Genomic DNA, 22,681 nt, shown 5'->3' on the forward strand with positions numbered 1-22,681 from the left:
CTGGGGCCTGCTTCAGATTCTGTCTCCCTCTTTCTCTGCCCCTCCCCTGCTCATGCTCTGTCTCAAAAATAAATAAAAAATTTAAAAAAAATTAAAAAAAGAGAAAGAAATGGATCTGCCAATTTACTAATTCATTGTGTCTCTTCGGCAAAATTATTTCTCTTCTTTACACTTCTCATTAAGATTTGCTGAATAGTTACCAAAATTTCTGTTCAGAATTAGTAAATGTCTCAAACGGTGCTTATCTAGGGAGAAAAAAAAATCAGTAAATCAATACTACTCTCCAATACTATGTTGAACTTTTGTTGGAGCACATTCAAAATAACCTTTTGTTAAATTTCTTAAAGTTAAATTTTTTAATACAAAATGATACATGCATATAATTTGAATATAAATACAAATAAATAAACACTCATTAAATATATTTTATCACGTACATGTACTGGTTTCCTGGTGCTGCCATAACAAAGCACCACAGACTGAGTGGCTTAGATAATAGAAATGTATTTTCTCAGTTTGGGAAGCTGGAGGCCCAAGGCCAAGATGTTGGCAGGTTCGGTTTCTTCTAAGGCCCTCTCCTTGGACTGCAGATGGCCATCTTCTGGTTCCTCACCAGGTTATCCCTACATTTTGTTTGGGTCCTAATGTCATCTTCTTATAAGGACACCAGTCATGTCGGATTAAGGTCCACCCGAACAAACCTCTCTCGGGTTCGAATTCTTGTTTCCTGGATCCTATGTCTTCCTTTTTGGTTTACTTCCTTGTTGTGATGTCAGTTTCACATTTCAAGGATTCACCTATTCAGCAAACATTTACTGAGCTTGTGTCAGGCACAGTGCTCAGTACTAGGGATATGGAAGTAAGAGAAATAGACAATGTTACTGCCTACTGGCTGTAAGGGCTCTGTGACGACACGATGACCAATGTGACCTGAAAAAAGAGCAGACACCCAATTGCCTAGGAACAGAACAGCTGCCCTTTTACAAATGTCATCATGGAGAAAATAGAAAGGGACTAAAATTTATTGAGTTCTACCATGTCTCAACACGTTTATGTACATTACCTCATTTAATACTCAAGATTCTATTATTACAGTACCCATTTTACGAGGGGAAGGCAAAAGTGGAAGCTCTGAGGTTCAGAGCTAGTTCAGTAACTTATAGAGCCAAGTATTCAACTACAAAACTCTTTATAGCCATGCTATGTGATGCTGCAAAAAATGAATGCATACAAAACCAGGAATTAAGGTTTAACTCCATCTTAACCAAAATAGCCATTTTGCTTATGCATGTTAGTGATTTATTTTATTCTGACCATCATTTTAGGTAAGGTCCTGACTCCCTAGGAATCCCTCATTTATTTGTTCAATATTTGGCAACCTGCTAATATATGTGAGGTATTCTTCTAGGTTCTGGAGATGAATCAGTAAGCCAAAAAAGAATCACTCCCCATTTGCAGCTTACACAAGTGGCTGGTGTCACAAAGTTAAAAAAAAAAAAGATAAATCCTATGAGAGAGGGGAAAAAAGCAGGGTAAGGAGAACCGGAAGAGGGGAGTACTAACTTTTTATTTATGGTCAGGGAAGTCATTTCTGATATGGGGTCATTTGAGCAGAGACAAAAGGAATGGAAGGAGGAAGCTGTGTAGATATCTATGCAGAGGGAAATAGCAAGTGTCAAGGCCCTTGGATGGGAGCAAGCAGGCCAGTGTGGCTGGGGAAGAGTGAGTCAGGGAAGAGCAGTAAGAGACCAGCACAGGTCTCAGAGGCCATAGTAAGGACTTTGGATTTTACTCCTAGCAAGGTGGGGACATTGGAGAGTTTTGACATGAACCTCAAAAGGAATTTTGGAAGTCTCATTAGGCCATCAACTGCCCATATCTGGCTTCCTTTTTATAGCAAAACTCACAGCTGTTATCTTTTGTTTTAAATAAATGTCATCACTTTATTTTTGAGAGAGAGAGGGAGGGAGCACGCATGAGGGGCAGAAAGAGAGGGAGAGAGAATCTCAAGCAGCCTCTGCATGGTCATCACAGAGCCCGATGTGGGGCTTGAACTCACCAACCATGAGATCATGACTTAAGCCAAAATCAAGAGTGGGGCGCTTAACAGACTGAGCCACCCAGACTCCCCCAAAGTCACAAATGTTATCTAAACCCTCTGTCTCCACTTTCTTTTTAAAAAAATTTTTTTTAACATTTATTCATTTTTGAGAGGGAGAGACAGAGTGTGAGCGGGGGAGGGGCAGAGAGCGAGGGAGACACAGAATCTGAAGCAGGCTCCAGGCTCTGAGCTGTCAGCACAGAGCCCGATGCGGGGCTTGAACTCACAGACTGCGAGACCATGACCTGAGCTGAAGTCCGACGCTAAACCAACTAAGCCACCCAGGCGCCCCCTCTGTCTCCACTTTCTCACCTCATTCCTTTCAATCCTTGCCATTTGGGCCCTGGACCCCATCACGTCTCTGAACCAGTCCCTTTTAAGGTCATCCGTGACTACATCTTGCCAAAGCCCATCTTCATGCTCAGTCTGCCGTATTCTCAGCCTCACAGGAGCAACTGACATGGTTGCAGCACTTCTCCTGGGTTCAGTAACCCCAGACTCTAGCCTGGTTTTCTTCCTCCTTCACAGGTTTCTTCTCCACATGTGTCAAATCTCTGCATCTAGGAGTGCACCAGGGCTCTGATCTGGATCTCTGCAGAGAGATGGTTTTCAATACCTTTCATACCCTGATGTTTCCTTCATTTGTATTTCCAGCTCTAAATTTGTAATTCCAATCGCCTTGTTACACATGTCCACTTGGAGGTCTGATAGGCGTTGTCTCCAAATCTTCTTCATCACAGAAATGGCACCATCACCCATTCAGCTGTTCAGAACAAAAGCTTAGGGAGCATCCTTGGTTATTCTCTTCACTCCACCTGGTCCCACCTCCAAAATAAATCCTGAATCTGACTTCTCACCAGTGCACTGCTACACATGAATTTAAACCACCATCATCTCTGGTTGATGATGCCTGGATTGCTGCAAAAGCCACCTAATTTGTCTTCCTGCCTCCACTCTTACCCATCTCCTGTCCATTCTTCAGCCAATCTATTAAAACATAAGTCAGATCAGGGGCATTCCCGAGCTCAAAATCCTCCACCAGCTTCCCACTGCAACCAGAAAAAGTTCAAATTCCTTATCATAGCCTACACCACCACACCTGACCTTGGCCTTGGGTTCCATCTCCCTCCCTCTGCCCCCTCTTTCACCAGCATCTCCAGCTGAAACACTGAGCTGGCTCCTGCCTCTGGATCTCTGCACTGGCTTTTCCTGGATCCTGGATTACTTGTTCCCACCGTCTTCACCATGATTCCTTTTCCTCCTTCGACTTTCAGCTCAAATGCCACCTCTGAAAGGCCTTTCCTGATCTCTCCGTGGAAAGTCTTCACCTACTCCCACCACTCTCTAGCACTTAATTTGAGAAATTATTCCATGGATTCTCTAGGGAGTTTCCCGTGTCACCCCACGCCCAACACCTACACCAGAAAACCTCCCGAGAGCTGGTTCTTTGTTTAGTTTAGCGCCCAAACACTGTCTTGGACAGAGTAGATGCTGAAGATACAGGGGTTGGCTGACAGAGCTCCCAGGGTTGTTCCCCGGGGGCTCTTACGAGGTTCTGGTTTGCTGCAGGGAGAGATCTCGCTCACTCCCTTCGCTCACCCCGATCCTCGGGGCGGGACGCGGAAGTGGGGGGCCAGCAACCGCTCCTCCTCCCGCCCCTCCCCCTCTCGTGCCTCCTGTCCCCCTTGCCCCCTCTCCCCAAGCCTGTCGCTTGTCCGACCTGGGCGCGCTCTGCGTGTCGCGCGGGCACGGGAGCGGGCCGAGACCAGCGGGCGGGCCAAAGAGGGAGCATGGCGTTCTTGGTGGTGCGCTTGGTGCTGTTGCTCCTGGCCGGGAACTTGGCAGGTAACGCTGGCCGGGCAGGCCTGGTGGGCCCCGATGAGCCGCGCAGAAGTAGCGGAGAGTGGCTCTGGCCCGCGGCAGCCGGTCCCTGGATCCTGGAGGCCCTGGCTGCCCTTCAGGCACACGTTACTGGCGGTTCCCCGCGACCTGCGGTCGTGTAGGAGTGCGAACGTGGGGTCGTGCAGGGCGGGGGTGGCGGTGGAGCCAGCGGACGTGCTTTAAGATCTTGTTTGGCTTTGGCTCCCAGCTCCTTCTTAGTGACACACTGCTGTCTGCTCTTTCTCCCTTAAGGCTGATTTTCTGGAACCCAAGATCAGAAATTGGGTTTTTATGGACACAGTGACCCTACGTCTGCAAGAGATGAACAGGAATTGGGGATTGTGAATGCCAAATGCATCAGGCATTCTGAGGCTTGTGAGAAAGGGGCTTTAGTCCACCTGGTCTTGACGCCCATTTGAAAGTGGAGTTAAAGTGGTAATACCAAATGTTAAGTTGTGGGTTTGTTACCCTAGCCACTGAGGACAAGAATATCATGAATTAGTAAGAGTTACTTCTCTGACTTAAAAAAAAAAATTTTTTTAAATGTTTTATTTTTGAGAAACACAGAGAGATACAACATGAGCAGGGGAGGGGCAGAGACAGAGGGAGACAGAATCTGAAACAGGCTCCAGGCTCTGAGCTGTCAGCACAGAGCCTGACACAGTGCTGGAACCCATGAACCACCAGATCATGACCTGAGGCAAAGTTGGATGCTTAACCCACTGAGCCACCCAGGTGTCCCATACGACTATGCCTTTTATTCCATAGTTCCAAAGTTCTTTCTCAAGCAAGCCTGTTAGGGTGGTCAGTTACAGAAACCACACCAAATGTTCCTTCTGTGTGCCTGTCACAAGAGTGCCAGAAAACAACCAAATACCCTTCTTTGGGGGTAGGGGTGGGCAATGGGGGCTGTTCAAAGAAGTTGGGCATCTGAGAGAGGGTATGGCCTGGATAAATCACAAGCTGGATTTTAAAAGCCCTTTATCAATAAGAATTGACCTTAATCATATAGTTTAAAATGCTTCTTTTCTGACAGCCTCTTTGGACTCCTCGAGCTCTGAGTTCAGCCAGACTTCAGAATACAGAACAGTAAGTAGGAAGCCACTTGTATTATTTCCACTAGTATAGTGAAGCCCACACAGTTTGGGCTGGGGCTGGTTTTCAGGTCTCACCTGCCACTTTTGAAACTGTTTACTTCTTTAGAAATCTGATTTTAAGGCAGGCTTTTTGATACAGATCAAAATTGTAAATTTTGGTTGAAAATAGCTCAGTCCTTGATGGCATCAGCACATTGTTTCCTTTAATAGTTTCTTTAATGATTCAAAAGAAATTTTATGAACATTATCAAATTGAAGTCTGTGGAAGCAAATGAAGCCCAACTAAATGAGAACAAGCAAAAAAGCAAAATTCACAGCTTGATGTAGCAAGGGAGTCAGCCACACTTATCACTTGTGTTTTGGTGGAGACTCAAAGGCAGGCAGAGGAGGGGGGAAGCTTTGCAGTGGGAACAAGGGAAGGCTTTAGGTATGCCCTGATTGGAGCTGTTGGCCTGGGGAAGCTGTATGTGGGCTAACTAGAAGCAGGCTTCCTGTGTGATTGGTAAGGAGTGCATATTTGGCTTTCTTTGGTTGATCCTCAGTTGGATGTGGGGACAAACCTCAGAGAAGCTGGAAGGTATTAACCAAGTCCTGGCCATTTGGGGCCAGTTGTTACGGAGGTTATTGTTTGGCTTCTTGGACTGTCATCAGAGATGGCTGTCTGATGTCTTACAAGTCTGACTTATAGCAGGCTGACTTCCTGGGCTGGTTATTCTACATAATGAGTGGGTTTTCTGGGTAAGTTGCTGCAGGTTGTGGGTCAGAGTTCTATTCTAATAAATGGTCTGACATTGTCCATTCATGTATTCAGTCTCTCAATCCTCATAGTGACCTTGTATGATAGATATTATTTTACATATGGGGATATTTACCTTAGGGGGTTAAGTAACTTTGAGTATTCAACTCAGAGTAGACCTCTTCCAAGAAATCTTCTCATCCCATTTTCTAACTCCAAAGAATATGTAAATGCACTTTCTCTTTGGTTTCATGCAACCTATACTGCATCATCATCATCACCATGACAGTGTAGGGGAAGATTAGAAGCTTTCCTCTACCCTTCTAAGTTCTCAGCTGGGGTCTCTTGAACAAAAGACAGTTTAACAAGAAAAAAAAAACAGAAAGTTTATTAACATGTGCATCACACATACATGTGGGAGCATTCAGAGATGAGTAACTCAAAGAGGTGGTTTAGAACTCTGACTTATATAGCATCTTTAACAAGAGCAATAAATCGTATAAAGAAAATATACAAATGGACAATGTCAGACCGTTTATTAAAATAGAACTCTGATCCACAACCTGAAGCAACCTACTCAGGAAAACAACTCATTATTTAGAATAACCAGCCCAGGAAGCCAGCCTACTACAAGTCAGACTTATAAGTAGACATGCAGCGACATGACAGGACAAAGTAAAATGGTTCTAGACTTCCAAGGGTGGCATACTATGGGAAGGTAAATATATGGGAGGAAACTAATGGAGTTAGGTTTGTTTGCAGGTTCCTCTGGTGCCATCTCTGGGCTGAGTCTAGAGTTGTCTTCAGTAAAGGAGAATTTATATCCTGCCTTTAGGCAGAAAAGGGGGGAGGGTACAGAGCACTTTTCTTGGGTTTGTTACTTCTTAGCTGCCTTTAACTCAAAATAATTATGTCAAAGAGTCATAGTTTTGGGGTGACATATTCTGGGATTTTTTTTTAAGTAACCTCTAGACCCAGTGTGGGGCTTGACCTCACAACTCAGAGATCAAGAGTGCATGCTCTACCAACTAAGCCAGCCAGGCACCCCTGCCAAATACTGTTCTAAATGCTTTAAACATAATAACTCATTTAATCTTTTATAGCATTATGAAGTAGGTATCATTATTATCCCCTTAGCCAGGCATGGGCCACAGGGTGGAACTATGATTCCAACCCAAGCAGTCTTACTCCAGATCCAGTGCTCTTCACTAACCCATCATAGCATTGAACTGTAAATTGCCTGTTTGCCTGTCTCCCTTCAGTAAACTGTATACTACTGTGGTCAAGGATGATGTCTTGCTATTTGGTGTCCAATCTTCAGCACTTAGCAGGTGCCCAATAATACATTTTAATCAGAAGACTCAGCTTTGGGGAGTTTGATTTTCTTTCAGAAAATGGGAATAGTCCCACCTTCATCTCAAGTTTGGCATTAGGGTAAGGCTAGTTGGGTGTCTAGGGTGCAAAATTTTAAAGGGCACTCTCTCTCAGGAAGCAAATGCTACAGGACCTTGGTCTGTTTGTGCAGGATTATTAAAAGAATGAATCACTCAAGAGATCTTTGCTTTCTTCCCAGTTCTGTTGCTACTGTTCCAGTTTAGAGTCCCCAAGCATAGTGACCCCCTAAGTAATTTTCCTTAACTCTTTCGTGTCTCCACTTTCTGCAAAACTTGGAGCTTCCCAGTGTTCACAGAGTGTCCTTACTGCAGCCTATCTTTCTACCTGTACCTTCCACTGCTTTCCCATAGCTTATGTTCTTCTATCCTTATGCTAGGGCCACAGTTTTTCTTTGTTTTGTTTTGCTTTTATTTTAATGCTAGTGTAGTGTAATTAACATCCAGTGTTGTATTAGTTTCAGGTGTTAGTGCCACACTATTTTAATTACTGTAGCTTTGTAGTAAGTTTCAAAATGGGGAAGTGTGAATCCTCCAACTTCTTTGAGATTGTTTTGGCTATTCAGGTCACTTGCATTTCCATATGCATTTTAAGATCAGTTTGCCAAATTCTGCTGCAAAAAGACAGTTGAGATTTTTGATAGGGATTTCACTGAACCTGTAGACCAGTTTGGGGAATGTTGCCATCTTAAGAAAGTTAAATCTTTTGATCCATGAATATGGGATGCCTTTTCACTTATTAGTCCTTTAATTTATTTCAACAATGTTTTGTAGTTTTGCTGTACAATTCTTATGTTTCTTTTGCTAAATATTTTCCTAAATATTTTATTCTTTTTGATGCTGTTATAAATGGAATTTTTTTCTCAATTGCATTTTCAGATTGTTCACTGCAAGTGTATAGAACTACAATTGGTTTCTGTATATTGATCTTGTATCCTCCAATCATATTGAACTTGTTTTTTAGTTCTAACAGTTTCTTTGTGGATTTCTCAGACCTTTCTATAAAAAGAGTATAGCATCTTTGATTAGAGATAGTTTTATTTCTTCTTTTCCAGTCTGGATGCCTTTTATATTTATTTTATTGCCTAATTGTCTTTTCTAGGATATTCTGTACAATGTTGAATAGAACAAATGAAAATGGACATCCTTGTCATTCCTAATTTTGGAGGAAAAGCATTCAGTCTTCCACCATTAAATATGTTTTTTATAGATATTCTTTATCAGGTTGGAGGAAGCTCTCTTTTCTGCCTAGTTTGTTGAGTGCTTTTATTATGAAAGAGTGTTGGATGCTCCTTTAAATTAAACTGCCTTGCTCTCAGATCAGACACTTCCCTCACTACTGTGCCTTTGGTTAGTCTGTTTTATTTCCTTGAGGTGGACATTCTCCCAAATCTCTCTAATCTAAATTCTGTCCATCCTTTAAGAGCACCATGTATATTTCTTGATTTTCTAATGATACACCAAACTTCTTACAGGTAGGACTCAATTTGTCTTTGTAGTTCTCTAACATCTATCTTAAAATCTTCTTCATTTATTGAATAAACAAATGAGGGACTATATTTGGTAAAGTATTTACGAATCTTTCAAAAGAAAAGATTCAGAGTATAGAGATCAGAGAATTACTTAAAAGCATATGACATCTTTCTATAAAAATTAAATTGATTCTAAAGAATAAATAAAAATGCCATGTGACACTATTCCAGAATGAGAGTGTCTTCTAAAGCTCTGAGGAGCCGTCTGCCAGGGGTAAACTCTTTTCTCTAGTTGGCATGTTGTGGGGTGTAATTTAGAGCCTCCCTAGATGGTGAACCTGTTCTGAATTTCTTTTCCTTTTTCATAAATTTGGGTAACTGTATAAAGCTAAGGGTTAATGAGAACATAATTTATTAATGAAATTGATTGACCTTATTGATAAGAGTGAAAAGTGTTTGTTCATAAAGCCTCATGTCTCTGCTCAGAGAAAATCCAGGAAATGAGTTACCTGAATTTAATAAAGTTAAATGGTGGCTAGCCAAAGCTGGCTTTGAAATCATGAGAATTAGACTGGAATCAGACTGAAATATCAACATTGCCTTCCAGCTGGGTAGATCTCTTGGGGATCTGAGAGACATCAAAGGTCTTCCGCTTAAACAAAACAAAACAAAACAAAATAAAACACCAAAACTTCCTTACCAGCCTGTTACTGCTCCTCAAAATTCATTTACTAGTCATTCTTTGAGATGAAAGCATTTGAAAACTGCTGTTGAATATTAAAAAAAAAAAAACCTAAGATCTTTAGGCTAAATAGATTGATTTTGATTAGTTATTTACCTATTTAATCAGAGAGTGGGCATAGGCAAGATGTACTTTGGTTAAACAAAAGGAGGAAAAAAAGGTCTAGAGCAGGGTATCCCTGAAATTGTGTGCCAAACTGTGTGTCTTGGTGCATTCTCCTTAGCTTTCATACATAGTCTAAGTGGATTGGATGTCAAGATGATTGGGAATAGCCATTTCTAAAGCCAGTTCTAGCTGAATCAGAATTGAGGGGCCTCTAGACACATGGATTCTAACCCTGGAAATTCTAATCGAGTAGGTCTGGAATGAGGCCCCAAATCAGTGTTTGTTTGTTTGTTTGTTTGTTTGTTTGTTTTTTAAGTGTTTATTTAAATTCCAGTTTGTTGACAGGGTAAGTTCAGGTGTACAATGTAGTGATTCAACACTTCCATACAACATCTGGTGCTCATCATAGCACTCCTTAATACCTATCACCTATTTTATCTATCTCCCCACCCACCTCGTCTCTGGAACATTAGTTCCAAACCATCAGTTTGTTCTCTGTAGTTAACAGTCTGTGTCTTGGTTTGCCTCACTCTCTGTTTTCTCTTCCCTTTTGCTTGTTTGTTTTGTTTCTTAAGTTCCACATATGAATAAAATTATATGGTATTTGTCTTTCTCTGACTAGCTTATTTCCCTTAGCTTAATACTCTCTAGCTCCATACATGTCATTGCCAAAGGCACTAAATCAGTTTTTAACAAGCTTATGAGGTTGTATGCACAGGCAACCCTGTGTAGGTGCACCAGGGCTAGTTGTTAACACTAAACACTCACTCAACACCTTCCACTTAAGCAACTCACAAGTGATCCTCTCCCTTCTCTCTGAACAATTTCCATAGTGTATTAATCACTTACTGGCTGTAGATAGCCTACTGTCTTTTGTATGCCAGAAGACTGTATTTTTTTTAAGATTTTATTTTTAAGTAATTTTTTAAAAGGTTTATTTACTTTTCAGAGAGAGAGAGAGAGAGACAGATAGACAGAAAGCATGAGTTCAAGAGGGACAGAGACAGGGAGTCACAGAACTCTAAGCAGGCTCCAGGCTCCACGCTTGCAGCACAGAGCCCCACCTGGGGCTTGAACTCACAAACTGAGATCATGACCTGAGCCAAAGTCAGATGCTTAACTGACTGAGACACCCAGTCATCCCCTATTTTTAAGTAATTTCTACACCCAGTGTGGGGCTTGAACCTACAATCCCAAGATCAAGAGTCACATGTTCTACCGACTGAGCCAGGTGCTCCTTAAATTCTGTTTTAAAATATTAGTTTTTTTTAAATTTTTTTTCAACGTTTATTTATTTTTGGGACAGAGAGAGACAGAGCATGAACGGGGGAGGGGCAGAGAGAGAGGGAGACACAGAATCGGAAACAGGCTCCAGGCTCTGAGCCATCAGCCCAGAGCCTGACGCGGGGCTCGAACTCACGGACTGCGAGATCGTGACCTGGCTGAAGTCAGACGCTTAACCGACTGTGCCACCCAGGTGCCCCTAAAATATTAGTTTTTAATTAGGGTCAGTTTTGCTCTCCAGCAGACATTTAGAGTGTTACTTTAAATCATCATGACTAGGGAGTTTATACTGGCATCTAATGGATAGAGAGCATCCTACAGTGCACAGGACCGTCTCCCATCACAAAGAATTACCTGGTCCAAAATATGAATTGTGTGAAACAACAGTACAACAGCAGCAACATTTTTAAAAATTCATTTATTTATTTTGAGAGACAGAGAGAGAGAGCGTAATCAGAAGAGGGGCAGAGAGAAAGGAAGAGAGAGAATCCCAAGCAGGCTCTGTGCTGCCAGTGCAGACCCTCACAAATCATGAGATCGTGACCTGAGCTGAATCAAGAGTTAGACATTTAACCAACTGAGCCACCCAGGTGCCCCAAGAAATTCTGTTTTAAATAAACCAAAATAGGAAATAATATGTGACTTATTATGGGTATCATTTTTGCAGTGATAGCACACAAAACTCTTAATTACACTTGACCCTTGAATAATGCAGGGGGTTAGGGATGCTGACCCCCCCCCCCCCAGTCAAAAATCTGAGCATAACTTTTGATCCTCAAATTTAATTAATAGCCTACTGTTCACCAGAAGCCTAACTGATAACATAAAGAGTTGATTAATATACATTTTGTATGTTATGTGTTACATCCTTATCTTACCTGTATTCATGTAAGTTAGAGAAAAGAAAATGTTATTAAGAAAATCACAAGGAAGAGAAAATATATTTAAACTCATGTTGTTCAAAGATCAACTGTACTTGAAATATTCAAAGGAAAGTTCTCATCTCTTGTATCAGGATTAGATTCAGCTACAAGTAACAAAAACTCAAAGTAGGAGCACGCAGTGCTGCTGTCCGAGAATGTGGCCTTTATCTTCCCAGTCTAACAAAGCTCTAAACAAAGATTAGAGCTCCATGCACTCTGCAGAAGGATGGAGGAATGGACTAAGAAAAAAATTGAGGGGAAACAAAGGACAAGTACCTGCTTTCTTTTAAAGGAGGTTCCCAGAAGTTGCTGTACAATAATTCCATGTATATCCCATTGGCCTTACCTTAATCATACAGTCATACCTAGTGACAAGGAAAGTTATCTTATAGTAGCATTACAGGTGGCTACATGCCCTGTCATTGTCCTACATCAAAAGATTGGCAATTTTGTTTTTCATTTATATGTCTTATGATAAAATGCTTGGGATATATATTTTGTTTCCTTGCTTCCTTGCTTTAATTGACTTTATCAATTAAATGACCAACTACCATTTCTCCCAGTCTCATTGGATAAGAGGGCATCTACTCTGCTTGTGAGAGCAGCCCTATAAGGCATCACCTTAGTGAGCCTTGGGCAGCACATCATGCTCCTCAATGAGAGCTGAACAGAGGATGGAAAGGGTCAACAAAACCTCTTTCACTTCAGAGTTTGGCTCATGGCCAGCCTTGTTTAGGTCTTTATAAATCCAGATAGTATCAGTAGAAATGTGTGCCACATTTATTCAGAGTGCTAAAACAGGGCGGCTTCTTTTACTCTGAAGTGAGGAAAAGTGATCACCATTTACTAAAACAAGTATTTATATATATAATATTGGTGTGGAGCCCATTGTGGGGCTTGAACTCACAAACCACGAGATCATAGCCTGAGCCAAAACAAGCCTCCCTCAGTAAACTGACTGAGCCACCCAGGTGCCCTTAAATGTGTGCATATAAAACAGAAATACAGTGGGCCATATATTTAGACTTTTGTTAAAGTGAGACTCTGCACAACATAGTCTGACCACTGACCAGGTCTAGTACTGGCCCTGCTGGAGATTGGCAGCTGTGAGCAAGACATATTACCTGACTGGCCTCAATTCCATCAAATCACAGGATTGAGTTCCATGACCTGGTATCAGCTTCTTAGGGCTGCTATAATAAAGTACCACAAACTGAGGGGGTTAAACAACAGAAATTGAATGTCTCCCTGTTCTGGAGGCTAGAAGTCCTAAATCAGGATGTTGGTAGAATTGGTTCCTCCTGAGGACTGTGAGGAAGAATCTGTTCCATGCCTTTCTCCTAGGTGCTGGTAGCCCCAGGTGTTCCCTGTCTTGTAAATTCTATGTCTTTATGTGACCTTCCGTCTGTTTATGACTCTGTGTCCAAATTTCCCCTTTTTGTAAGGACACCAGTTCTATTGGATTAGGGCCCAAGCTACTGACCTCATTTTAAATTGATTCCCTGTACAAAGACTCTATTTCCAATAACGTAACTTTTTGGGTGGGCACAATTCAACCCATCACCACCCCTAAGTGCCAGTGCTGTTTTCTTTGTTGCACTTGGTTGAATGCCAGTACCTTAAAGATCCAGACTGAAAGATTAGATTCCTGAATTTGTCTTGACATCACGCCAAAGGATTAAGGTTGAATGTAACAACATTCTTGTGGAGACAGTAGTGAAGTACAAATCATAAAGCTAGAGGGTTGGAAAGTGGGTATGGTGGCCTGTCTTGGACTTTCATTTAAATTTTTTTTAATGTTTATTTTTGAGAGAGACACAGAGAGAGAGAGTGTGAGTAGGGGAGGAGCAGAGAGAGAGGGAGACACAGAATCCGAAGCAGGCTCCAGGCTCTGAGCTGTCAGCACAGAGCCCCATGTGGGGCTTGAACCCATGGACTGTGAGATCATGACCTGAACCGACGTCGGGCGCTTAACTGACTGAGTCACCCAGGAGCCCCTGGACTTTCATTTAAAAATCAGCCTAGCTAAGGTCCTTTTCTTACATAGTGGGTATTGAACCATTGCTTCAATGATGCATCTGATTTTTGCATTAGAAAAATCTTTTTTTGTGTGGAAAATAGAAACATTTTTGTAGGGTGTTTCTAGGAAATTTAGGAGCCTTGGGACTTTGTCCCCCCCACCAACTATTTTGTGATGAGAATGTCTCAGTTATGTAATTTCTGTCTTCCTTTTTCTTTCCTAGCCAAACTGCAATCAATATAAATTACCAGGATGTCCCAGAGACTTTAACCCCGTGTGTGGAAGTGACATGTCCACTTATCCTAACGAGTGTACTCTGTGCCTGAAAATCCGGTAACATAATTTTACAGTATAGACTAGTCCTTTTCTTGATTTTTGATTACTTAGGAAGTAGTGACTCTTTTCTTGGATGTAAGAATCAAATGTGACATAGTAGTTGTGTTTTCAGACTGACATTTAAAAAGACAATCCTTCAGTTCATTTTCCAGGTCAAAGTCAGAGAGTGACATTTGTGGTTAACCAATTATACACTTGGTAATCAGGTTATGTTACTCTTCATGGATGGGCAATTTCCCCAAATTAAGAGTGTATTAATAGTTAAACTATGAAATATTAAATATTCTTTTAAATTCAGAGGGCATGTGCAGGTACCTGTACAACCTGCAAAACTAGTTGGGTTGAATTATTACTAGGTAATAATTCTACCTAGTAGAATGCTAAGTAGTGTGTTATACATGATGCCTTTCATGTAACTCACAGGTGACTGTGACTTCTCGTGTACGTATGAAGCAGGGCGAATCACAGGATTAAGACACATTTCAAATAACCATGTAGTGCCAATATTAAATTCATGAATTACTCAGTATAGTGCACACCTTATCACACAAGTTAGTCACAGAAGAAAATTAGTGGAGGGAATTAATGAACCACTCTGAAGAGGATCCAGGAAGGAGGTGTCACAAGGTGAGCAGTGAGGCACCTGTCCAATCGTTGGACCTGAGACAAACTTCGGCCTAGATTTCGGTCAGGTCACCTTCTGTGCTGACAGAGCCTCCGGCAGCATCTGTTTTGACACAGTATCTTTGCACCTATAGCTTGGGTGGTCAGTCGGCCTTCAAATGTCTCCTAGACATTTGAAGCTCCTTCACTTGAGGGTCCATTTATTTGGGTGTAATGGTTATACCGGACTCTAAGTCCTAGATTCTGACAAACAACTAATATGGGCGCTCACATTGGCCGCTGAGACTCACATCTTGTCTTGCTGTAACTTAGCTTATTGTCTACTGTGAGTAGGAATCACATACAAAGTATCACACCATGACAACGGTAGGCTGCATTGTATTTCGGGGTCCTTTCTCTGATGTCAGTCTTCAGTGAGTTACCTAGGTCTTCTCATAGTGATTTTTTTTAGGTTAGTGCCCTGTGCCTTAGGGTCAGGGAAAAATGGCAGAATTGGGGCCCTATTGTTTACTAGATTTAGCTTTAAAAATGATTAAGTAAGCATCACCTTAGAATCTAATGTATAATGACATGGGTCTTTTTGGTTCAAAGAGTGGGACAGTTTCAGTGTGGTAGGTAGGTAGTAAATGTGTCTTTATGGTTGTTCAATTTGCAGGGAAGATGGTCATGACATTAAAATAATCCGGAGTGGACCGTGTTGATGGAGCAGTTTATAGAAGAGAACTTGGAGAAACCACCTTCAACAGTATGCTAGATGAATTCCATTTCCCCTTTTTCTCTTTCCTATGTTCTTTTGCATGGGATTTGTTAGCCCACATTTTCTGAGAGGAGGTGTGAAAGAGAGCTATGTGGAGCAATTGATAATTAAAACAAACACAAAAAAAATCCTTGTTTCTCGGCTTTTGCCTCTTGAGTTAAGCTTATTGCCCAGGTGACTTGTGCATTGCTTTATTTCCCTGGAATAAAATCAGCATTGTATTCAAGTACTGCTGTTCTCTGTTGAATACCCATTCTTACTCTGCAGCCTCCTGGTGACTCTTCCTCACAGGCAAAGATGAATTTTATAAGGGAGAAGTGGAGTTATTGTTGAGAGGGAGAGCTTTATTCTACTCCCCCCTTACCTCAAACCTTACATAGTTAATGTATATGTGCCTGGGACGTTGTTCTGCACAAAGCAAATAACTGTGAGACACTTGGAGCCGATTTTAGGCAGAGCTGATAAAGTCAAAGAATCATGCAGGTAGAAATATTTACTAGAGTCAGTGTCTCCTTTCAATAGTTGCCCATCAGGGTTAATGTAGGAATTTGGCTTTTTACTCCTTTTACCAGTGGTTCTCAACTCTGGGGTGATTTTGCCTCCAGGGGACATGTGGCAATATGTCTGGAGGCATTTTTGGTGCCACTATTTGAAGGGTGGGCACTACTGACATCTAGTGGGTAGACGCCAGGGATGTTGTCAAACATCCTGCAGTGACCCAGGGTGGGGGGTGGAGGGGGCGGGGCAGCTCCCAACAATGAAGAATTTTTCAGTCCAAAATATCAGTAGTGGTGAGATTGAAACATCCTGTTTTAGAGGTTGATACAATATAAAGAATAGACATTAACAATAATAAAAGCGACGGGGGGTTGCTTTAGAATGATATTTCTAGGTACAGGATTTTGAGTCAAGTCCTAGGTGCAAGTACTTTCTAGCACCAGGAAACCATGAGCCATGAAGCAAGAGGTAGCTGAGAGAGCATGTAGTGAAAGAATATGGCTTTTCGGGTCAGCTAAACCTGAGCTTGGATTCTGATTCCAACACTTCAGTTTTTTATATGGAAAATGGGATTAATGCTCAACTCATGAAACCGTGGAGAGGAAACTGCTTAGCACAGTGCTGGGACACAGAAACTGCTGAAATAGTACCTGCCATTATTTCAAGGACCTCTCTTAGAGAGGAAGATACTGAGGCCCACAGAGGCAAATCAACTTGCCCAACATTATAGAACACATTGAAAGTCTGGAATAGAAGCCTGGGTCTCTAAATCCCCAGTCCTGTTGTTTATGTGAAGTAAAGGCAATAAAGTGGGAAATTCTATAATATAAATGGGCTACAGTTAATGTTCTGTAGTTGTTTTTGGCTTAAAATTTTTATAAAAGTAGTATATACTCTTTGGAAAATTAAGAAATACATAAGTGTATTTAGAAAGTGAAAGTTATGCCCATATAGCCTCCAGAGGTAACCACCATTAACTTTTTGGAACATAGTCTCCTTCTTGTTCTCCCTAAGTATGTATGTGTATATCGAATCATACAGACACACAGAGACACAGATGTATACACCCTGTCCCATAAAATGGCTCTTCTCTTTATATTGTTTTTTTTTAATGTCAATATAGATTGTTCTTTTCAAAAGCTACATAGTATTTTACTATTGTGCCATAAGTTATCCAGGCTCTACTGATCTATATTCAGCTTGTTCATTAGGATTCTCTTTGTTGAAATTGGAAGAATCCCAACTCAAACTAGTCTTAGCTAAAGAGGGAGTTCATTGTCCCATTTAGTCATATTTGCGGAAGAGCAGGCTGGTGTTAGCCTCAGAGGGTGCCTGCACCCAGAGACCTTAGCGCACTAGAAATTGCCATCTCTCCGTGTCTCATCTCTTTATCTTAGCATAAACAGCTTCATTCATAGACTAGCTTCACCTCCTGTGTGAGAGACAAAATTGGAAGTTCCAGATTCTATCCTAGCAACTTTCTGACCTAACAGGAAGTAATTCTTTTCTATCAGTTCCAAGTGAAAATAATTCTGGAGTCACAGCCCCAACAATCTTACTACCTGAAAAGAAAATGACTCTTTCCTGGACAAAGACCCTGACTGGTTCATGTTAGATTATGCATCCACCCTTCTGAAGAATTAAGGTGATATAGGATTAGTTAAGCTGAGATGAGACCTTGGGTCCATTGTTTCCCAGAGGGAAAAAAGGGAAAATCCGAGAGGAAAAAAAAAATCAATAGATGTTAACTTGTAGGTTGTTTACAACTTTTAATGATTATAAAATGTTTCAGAGAACATTCTTATACATACATCCTTGTCACTTGAAAAATATATGTATATATATATATAGATATATATATATATATACATGTACACACACACACACACACACACACACAAAATGAGAATAGCTTTAAATTTTTTTTTTTAAGTAGGCTCCACACCCAATGTGGGGCTTGAACTCATGATCCTGAGATCAAGAGTCAGATGCTTTACCGACTGAGCCACCCAGGGTCCCCTAAAAATTAAAAAAATTTTTTTAATGTTTATTCAGTTTGAGAGACAGAGACAGAGCACAAGCGGGGGAGGGAGGGAGGGAGAGAGAGAGAGAGAGAGAGAGAGAGAGAGACAGAGAGAGAGAATCCAAAGCAGGCTCCAGGCTCTGAGCTGTCAGCACAGAGCCCAGTGTGGGGCTCAAACTCATGAACTGTGAGATCATGACCTGAGCTGAAGTCAGCCGCTTAACTGACTGAGCCACCCAGGTGCCCCTAAACAAAATTTTAAGAGAAGTTTATGCTCATGTAGTACACATTGGTCATTTAGTATAGCCAGCAACTCTCTCTTCTTCTGCCCTAAAGTCCTATTGCTTCTGCCTTCCATTATCCTTTTCCACTTCACTCCCAACTTCTGGCTGAATGGAGCTGCTGCCTTCTTACATGATCCAGTATCCCTGAATCTGGAGGTAGAAGGGTAAGCACCTGGTCCAAATTAGACCAGTCATGATCTGTCATAATTCCCACTACCCTAATCACAGGGTTGGTCTGCAGTGGGTTTGTGACTGTTCAGAATCCATCCTCAGGGAAGAGCCCTTTTCCTTTTAGGTGGTGAGATTGAGAGGCTGTGCTTCTGTAAGCTGCTGGAAACCGTGACCCCTCACTATGGAGAAAGACTGTAGTAGCAGAGCATGATGCCAACATTCCCAGGGAAACATGTCCTGTCTTGCCATGGGTCAGGCTCAGTTGGTCAGCTTTTCCTTTGATTCTGTGAGCTGGCTCACTATCCATTCAATATTCCACCCAACACACTTTTTTTTTTCTTTTTGCTTATAGCAGTTTGAATTGAGTTGTTATCACATAAACTCCTCAACTAATAAATTTTTAAAAAAATTTTTAATGTTTATTTATTTTTGAGAGAAAGAGACAGACTGTGAGCCAGGGAGGGGCAGAGGGAGAGGGAGACACAGAATTGGAAGCAGGCTCCAGGCTCTGAGCTGTCAGCACAGAGCCTGATGCAGGTTTCGAACCCATGAACTGTGGATCATGACTTGAGCCGAAGTCAGATGTTTAACAGACTGAGCCACCCAGGCGCCCCTCAACTAATAAATGTAAGCAATTTGGAAGTGTGGGAAGTAAAAGGGTCTCCCTGTTTTAGTCTCATTCTCCTTTCCTGTCCACTCCTAGTACAATGAAATGAAAGACTTTTATAGTCAGTAAGAACTGTTAATAATATTTCAAAATAAATTCAAAAGTGTCAACATGTATTATAAGAATTTCATTACAGTATTGTTTTTGTGACATTGAACTGTAATACTTCCATGCTTTTATGTATAAACTTTTATCTATTATTATAGAACAAATATATATATATATATACATATATATATTCTATAAATGTGCTTTTCTCTTATATTAGGTTATTTTTATATTAATATATGTAGTTTCTTCATTTTAAAAACTACATAGTAGTCTGTTATATTATTGTGCTGTTATTTAGTCTCTGTTGAGTTATATTTGGATTATTAGAATTTTCTTGGTTGAAAGTGGAAAATTCCCAACTTACATCAGTCTAATTAGAGGGAGAATTGGTTCCTGGATATAGCAGTGACTAAGTATATGAGCTCAAAGTCACATATATGCATTCATGGAAACTCTGTTTCCCCATCTGTAAAGTGAGGACGATAATAGTACCTATTTCACAGTTTTGTTCTAAGGAGTAAATTAAATAATACATGGTAAGTTGCTTAGCACACGTGAACTGTTGGCTATTTTATAGAAAACTATACCTTAAAAAAAAGAAACAACCTGTTTTTTTGACTTCTCCCTGGCCCTGTAAGAATATATCATGTATATTTTCCCAAATCACTACATACAGATCTATTTCATTGCATTCTATTATATGGGCATACCATAATTTATTTGTGCAATTTCCTAGTGATGGACATTTAGGTTGTCATTTTCTACCTTCGCAAATAATGTTGCAGTACATCTTCACACATGTATCCTTCTTTATTTGTGAAAGCATTTTGTAGGATAAACTCATGAGGCTGGAATTACTTGATTAGAAGACAGACATTTAAAATGTTTAAAGAGGTGTGTCTGGCTGGCTCAGTTGGGAGAGTGTGTGACTCTTGTTCTTGGTGTTGTGAGTTCAAGACCCACACTGGGTGCAGAGCTTACTTTAAAAATGTTGAAAGAGGCTGCAAAATTTCCTCTCTGAAAAGGTTGGTCCTATTTATGCACTTTTTGTGGTAAATGAGTGCCTGGTCTTCTTTTCACTGCCACTGTTGTGTAACAGAAGCAGTGCTGCACCAGATAGACTCAGAGTTGTATTACAGATTCAGAGTTCTTTCCACCATGTATTAAATAATTCCCTTTCCCCTTCTTAAAAATATTCTGATTATAAAAGTGATATGTAGTAATTATAATCACCTAAAGTAAGTGGTGAAAAGAATAGTACAAGTCTATGGAGAGTTCTAGAATGGAAGCTCCCAGAGAATAGAGATCTTGCCAGTCTTACTCATCATGGTGTCTTCAGTGCTTGGGACAGTGCCTAGCACAGGGCATAGTTGTTGATGGAAGGAATGGATGCTTAGGAGGCCTCACAAAATAATGACAACAAAATCACTAACCTCCTGAATTTCCTTCCTTCCCCCAAACAGGCAAGATAAACACACAACCGCACACCACAAGAGAAACAGGTTTTGACTTTTGCCTAACAGTGAATTCCTTCCTTCCTTCCTTCCTTCCTTCCTTCCTTCCTTCCTTCCTTCCTTCCTTCCTTCCTTCCTTTCTTTCTACTATGTATGCATGTATGTATTTTGTATACATTTTTTAAATGTTTTTATTTATTTTTGAGACAGAGAGAGGCAGAGCATGAGCAGGGGAGGGGCAGAGAGAGAGGGAGACACAGAATCCGAAGCGGGTTCCAGGCTCTGCACTGTCAGCACAGAGCCCGATGCGGGACTCGAACCCACGGACTGTGAGAGCATGACCTGAGCCAAAGCCAGACGCTTAACAGACTGAGCCACCCAGGCGCCCCAAGCATGTATGTATTTTGAAAGAGAGAAAGAGAGAGAGAGCATGCAAGTGGGGGAGGGGCAGAGGGAGAGAGAATCTTGAGCAGGTTCCACACTCAGCACAAAGCCCGATGCGGGGTTTGATTTTTTTACTGTGAGCCGAAATCAAGAGTGAGATGCTTAACCAACTGAGCTACCCAGGTGCACCCCAATGGTGAATTTTATTTGTGTTCCTATGTTAGTCTGAAAAAGAGAACAGCACTGAACACCCAGGTGGTCTTGAGCAATTCTAGGAGCATACCTTACACTTGATTTAAGTTTTTTTTTTTATTAAGTATCCACTTTATATCTGATCATTCACTCATGTCTGCCATGAACATTTGTGGATATCTATTACAGGCTGAGCACTGGGTATATAATAATGAATAAAACATACCCCTGGCCCTGCAAAATCTATAGGATTACTCTTTTAAATTTCTCTGAAAAGCAGAACAAGTCTCACTTCTGGAAACCCAGAATCTGATGTTTGCTATAGACTGTAAGTTCCATGAGGTTTGGAGCCATATTTGTTATGTTCTTCACTACAGTCCCCACCTGGCACACAGCAGGTACTTAAAAAGTATTGTGGGCTCACTAGCTAAAGTCAGTTCCATTCTGTTGGCTTTTGCATTCTATGGCCAGATTTAGGATGGCAAGAGTATTTTGAATAGGAGAATATGAACTTTGTACAGCAAAGCAGGTTGAACAGTTAAGCATAAATCATTCTCATTCAACCTTCAGGAACAGGCCACTTTCTCAGTAGGTTCTGGAGGCACAGTCTCCCAGACAATGAGCCTTGAAATAAGAGGATCTGCATCCTGGTTCATTGGAACATTTGCTGAATAATACTTATTTTTTAAAAAGCACTTTTTCTTTTTTTTTAATTTTTATTTATTTATTTTGAGACAGAGAGGTGTGGGGGCTGCAAGCAGGGGAGGGGCAGAGAGAGAGTGAGAGAGAATCCCAAGCAGGGCCCACCCTCAGTGTAGAGCCTGACTCTGGGCTCGATCCCATGACTATGAGATCATGACTGGAGCTGAAATCAAGAGTCAGATGCTCAACCAACTGAGCCACCTAGGCGACCCAGCTCTTTGTTTTTCTTGTTTTTTTTTAAGAAAGAAAGTTATTTTGACACACTGAGGGTTTTTTTTCCCCCATTGGCTAAACCAAACACTTTTTCTGTCTATGAAGCCTAAGTATAGTTTACAGACTCCTAGTGTTTGAACTGGGGTAGACTTAGGTATGTAACTGGTCCAGCATTCTCATTTCATAGATGAAAAAACTGAGAAGCAGTACTCAAAATGACATTGCTTCTCTGGGTCTGATAGGTGGAGATCAAGATGATAATTATCACCAAATCCTAGCTTGGCATTAGGTTTCAGCTTTATAATTTCCCCTCTCCCCTTTGGAAGCAGGCTAAGATGGCAGAGAGCCATTTGCCACATTTGCCACATTTCCTTGGGGCAGAAAGAATTCTTTCTAACAGTCTCTATCAGAGTGTAGGTGCTCAACTGCAATGGTAAGAGAAACCACAAGCCAGAATGGTTAAAGCAGTGAACCTCATCCAGGTGCTTGTGGCCTGGTTGGCTCCCTGCATCCTCTGCTCTCCTGAGCTGTCTCTAGAGAAATGTGGGTCCGCCTTTTACACTGCCCTCATGT

At 41.2% G+C, this 22,681-nt stretch overlaps 1 protein-coding gene and 1 long non-coding RNA gene across 2 annotated transcripts; both read left to right on the plus strand.

The window, feature by feature from the left end:
- The first annotated feature begins 3,770 nt into the window (after nucleotides 1–3,770).
- On the plus strand, nucleotides 3,771–15,695 carry SPINK2 (serine peptidase inhibitor Kazal type 2). The gene is made up of 4 exons (XM_006931104.5): nucleotides 3,771–3,946; nucleotides 5,019–5,071; nucleotides 13,976–14,085; nucleotides 15,368–15,695. The coding sequence occupies exons 1-4, from the start codon at nucleotides 3,892–3,894 to the stop codon at nucleotides 15,411–15,413; spliced, it is 264 nt and encodes an 87-aa protein (XP_006931166.1). The 5' UTR covers nucleotides 3,771–3,891; the 3' UTR covers nucleotides 15,414–15,695.
- A 500-nt stretch (nucleotides 15,696–16,195) lies between these two features.
- LOC109499155 lies at nucleotides 16,196–18,861 on the plus strand. The gene is made up of 3 exons (XR_002156327.3): nucleotides 16,196–17,612; nucleotides 18,327–18,438; nucleotides 18,570–18,861. It is a non-coding gene; the product is annotated as an uncharacterized LOC109499155 (long non-coding RNA).
- The last annotated feature ends 3,820 nt before the right edge of the window (nucleotides 18,862–22,681 follow it).

This window comes from Felis catus, chromosome B1 (genome assembly GCF_018350175.1).
Source record: "Felis catus isolate Fca126 chromosome B1, F.catus_Fca126_mat1.0, whole genome shotgun sequence".
NCBI classification, from domain to species: domain Eukaryota; kingdom Metazoa; phylum Chordata; class Mammalia; order Carnivora; family Felidae; genus Felis; species Felis catus.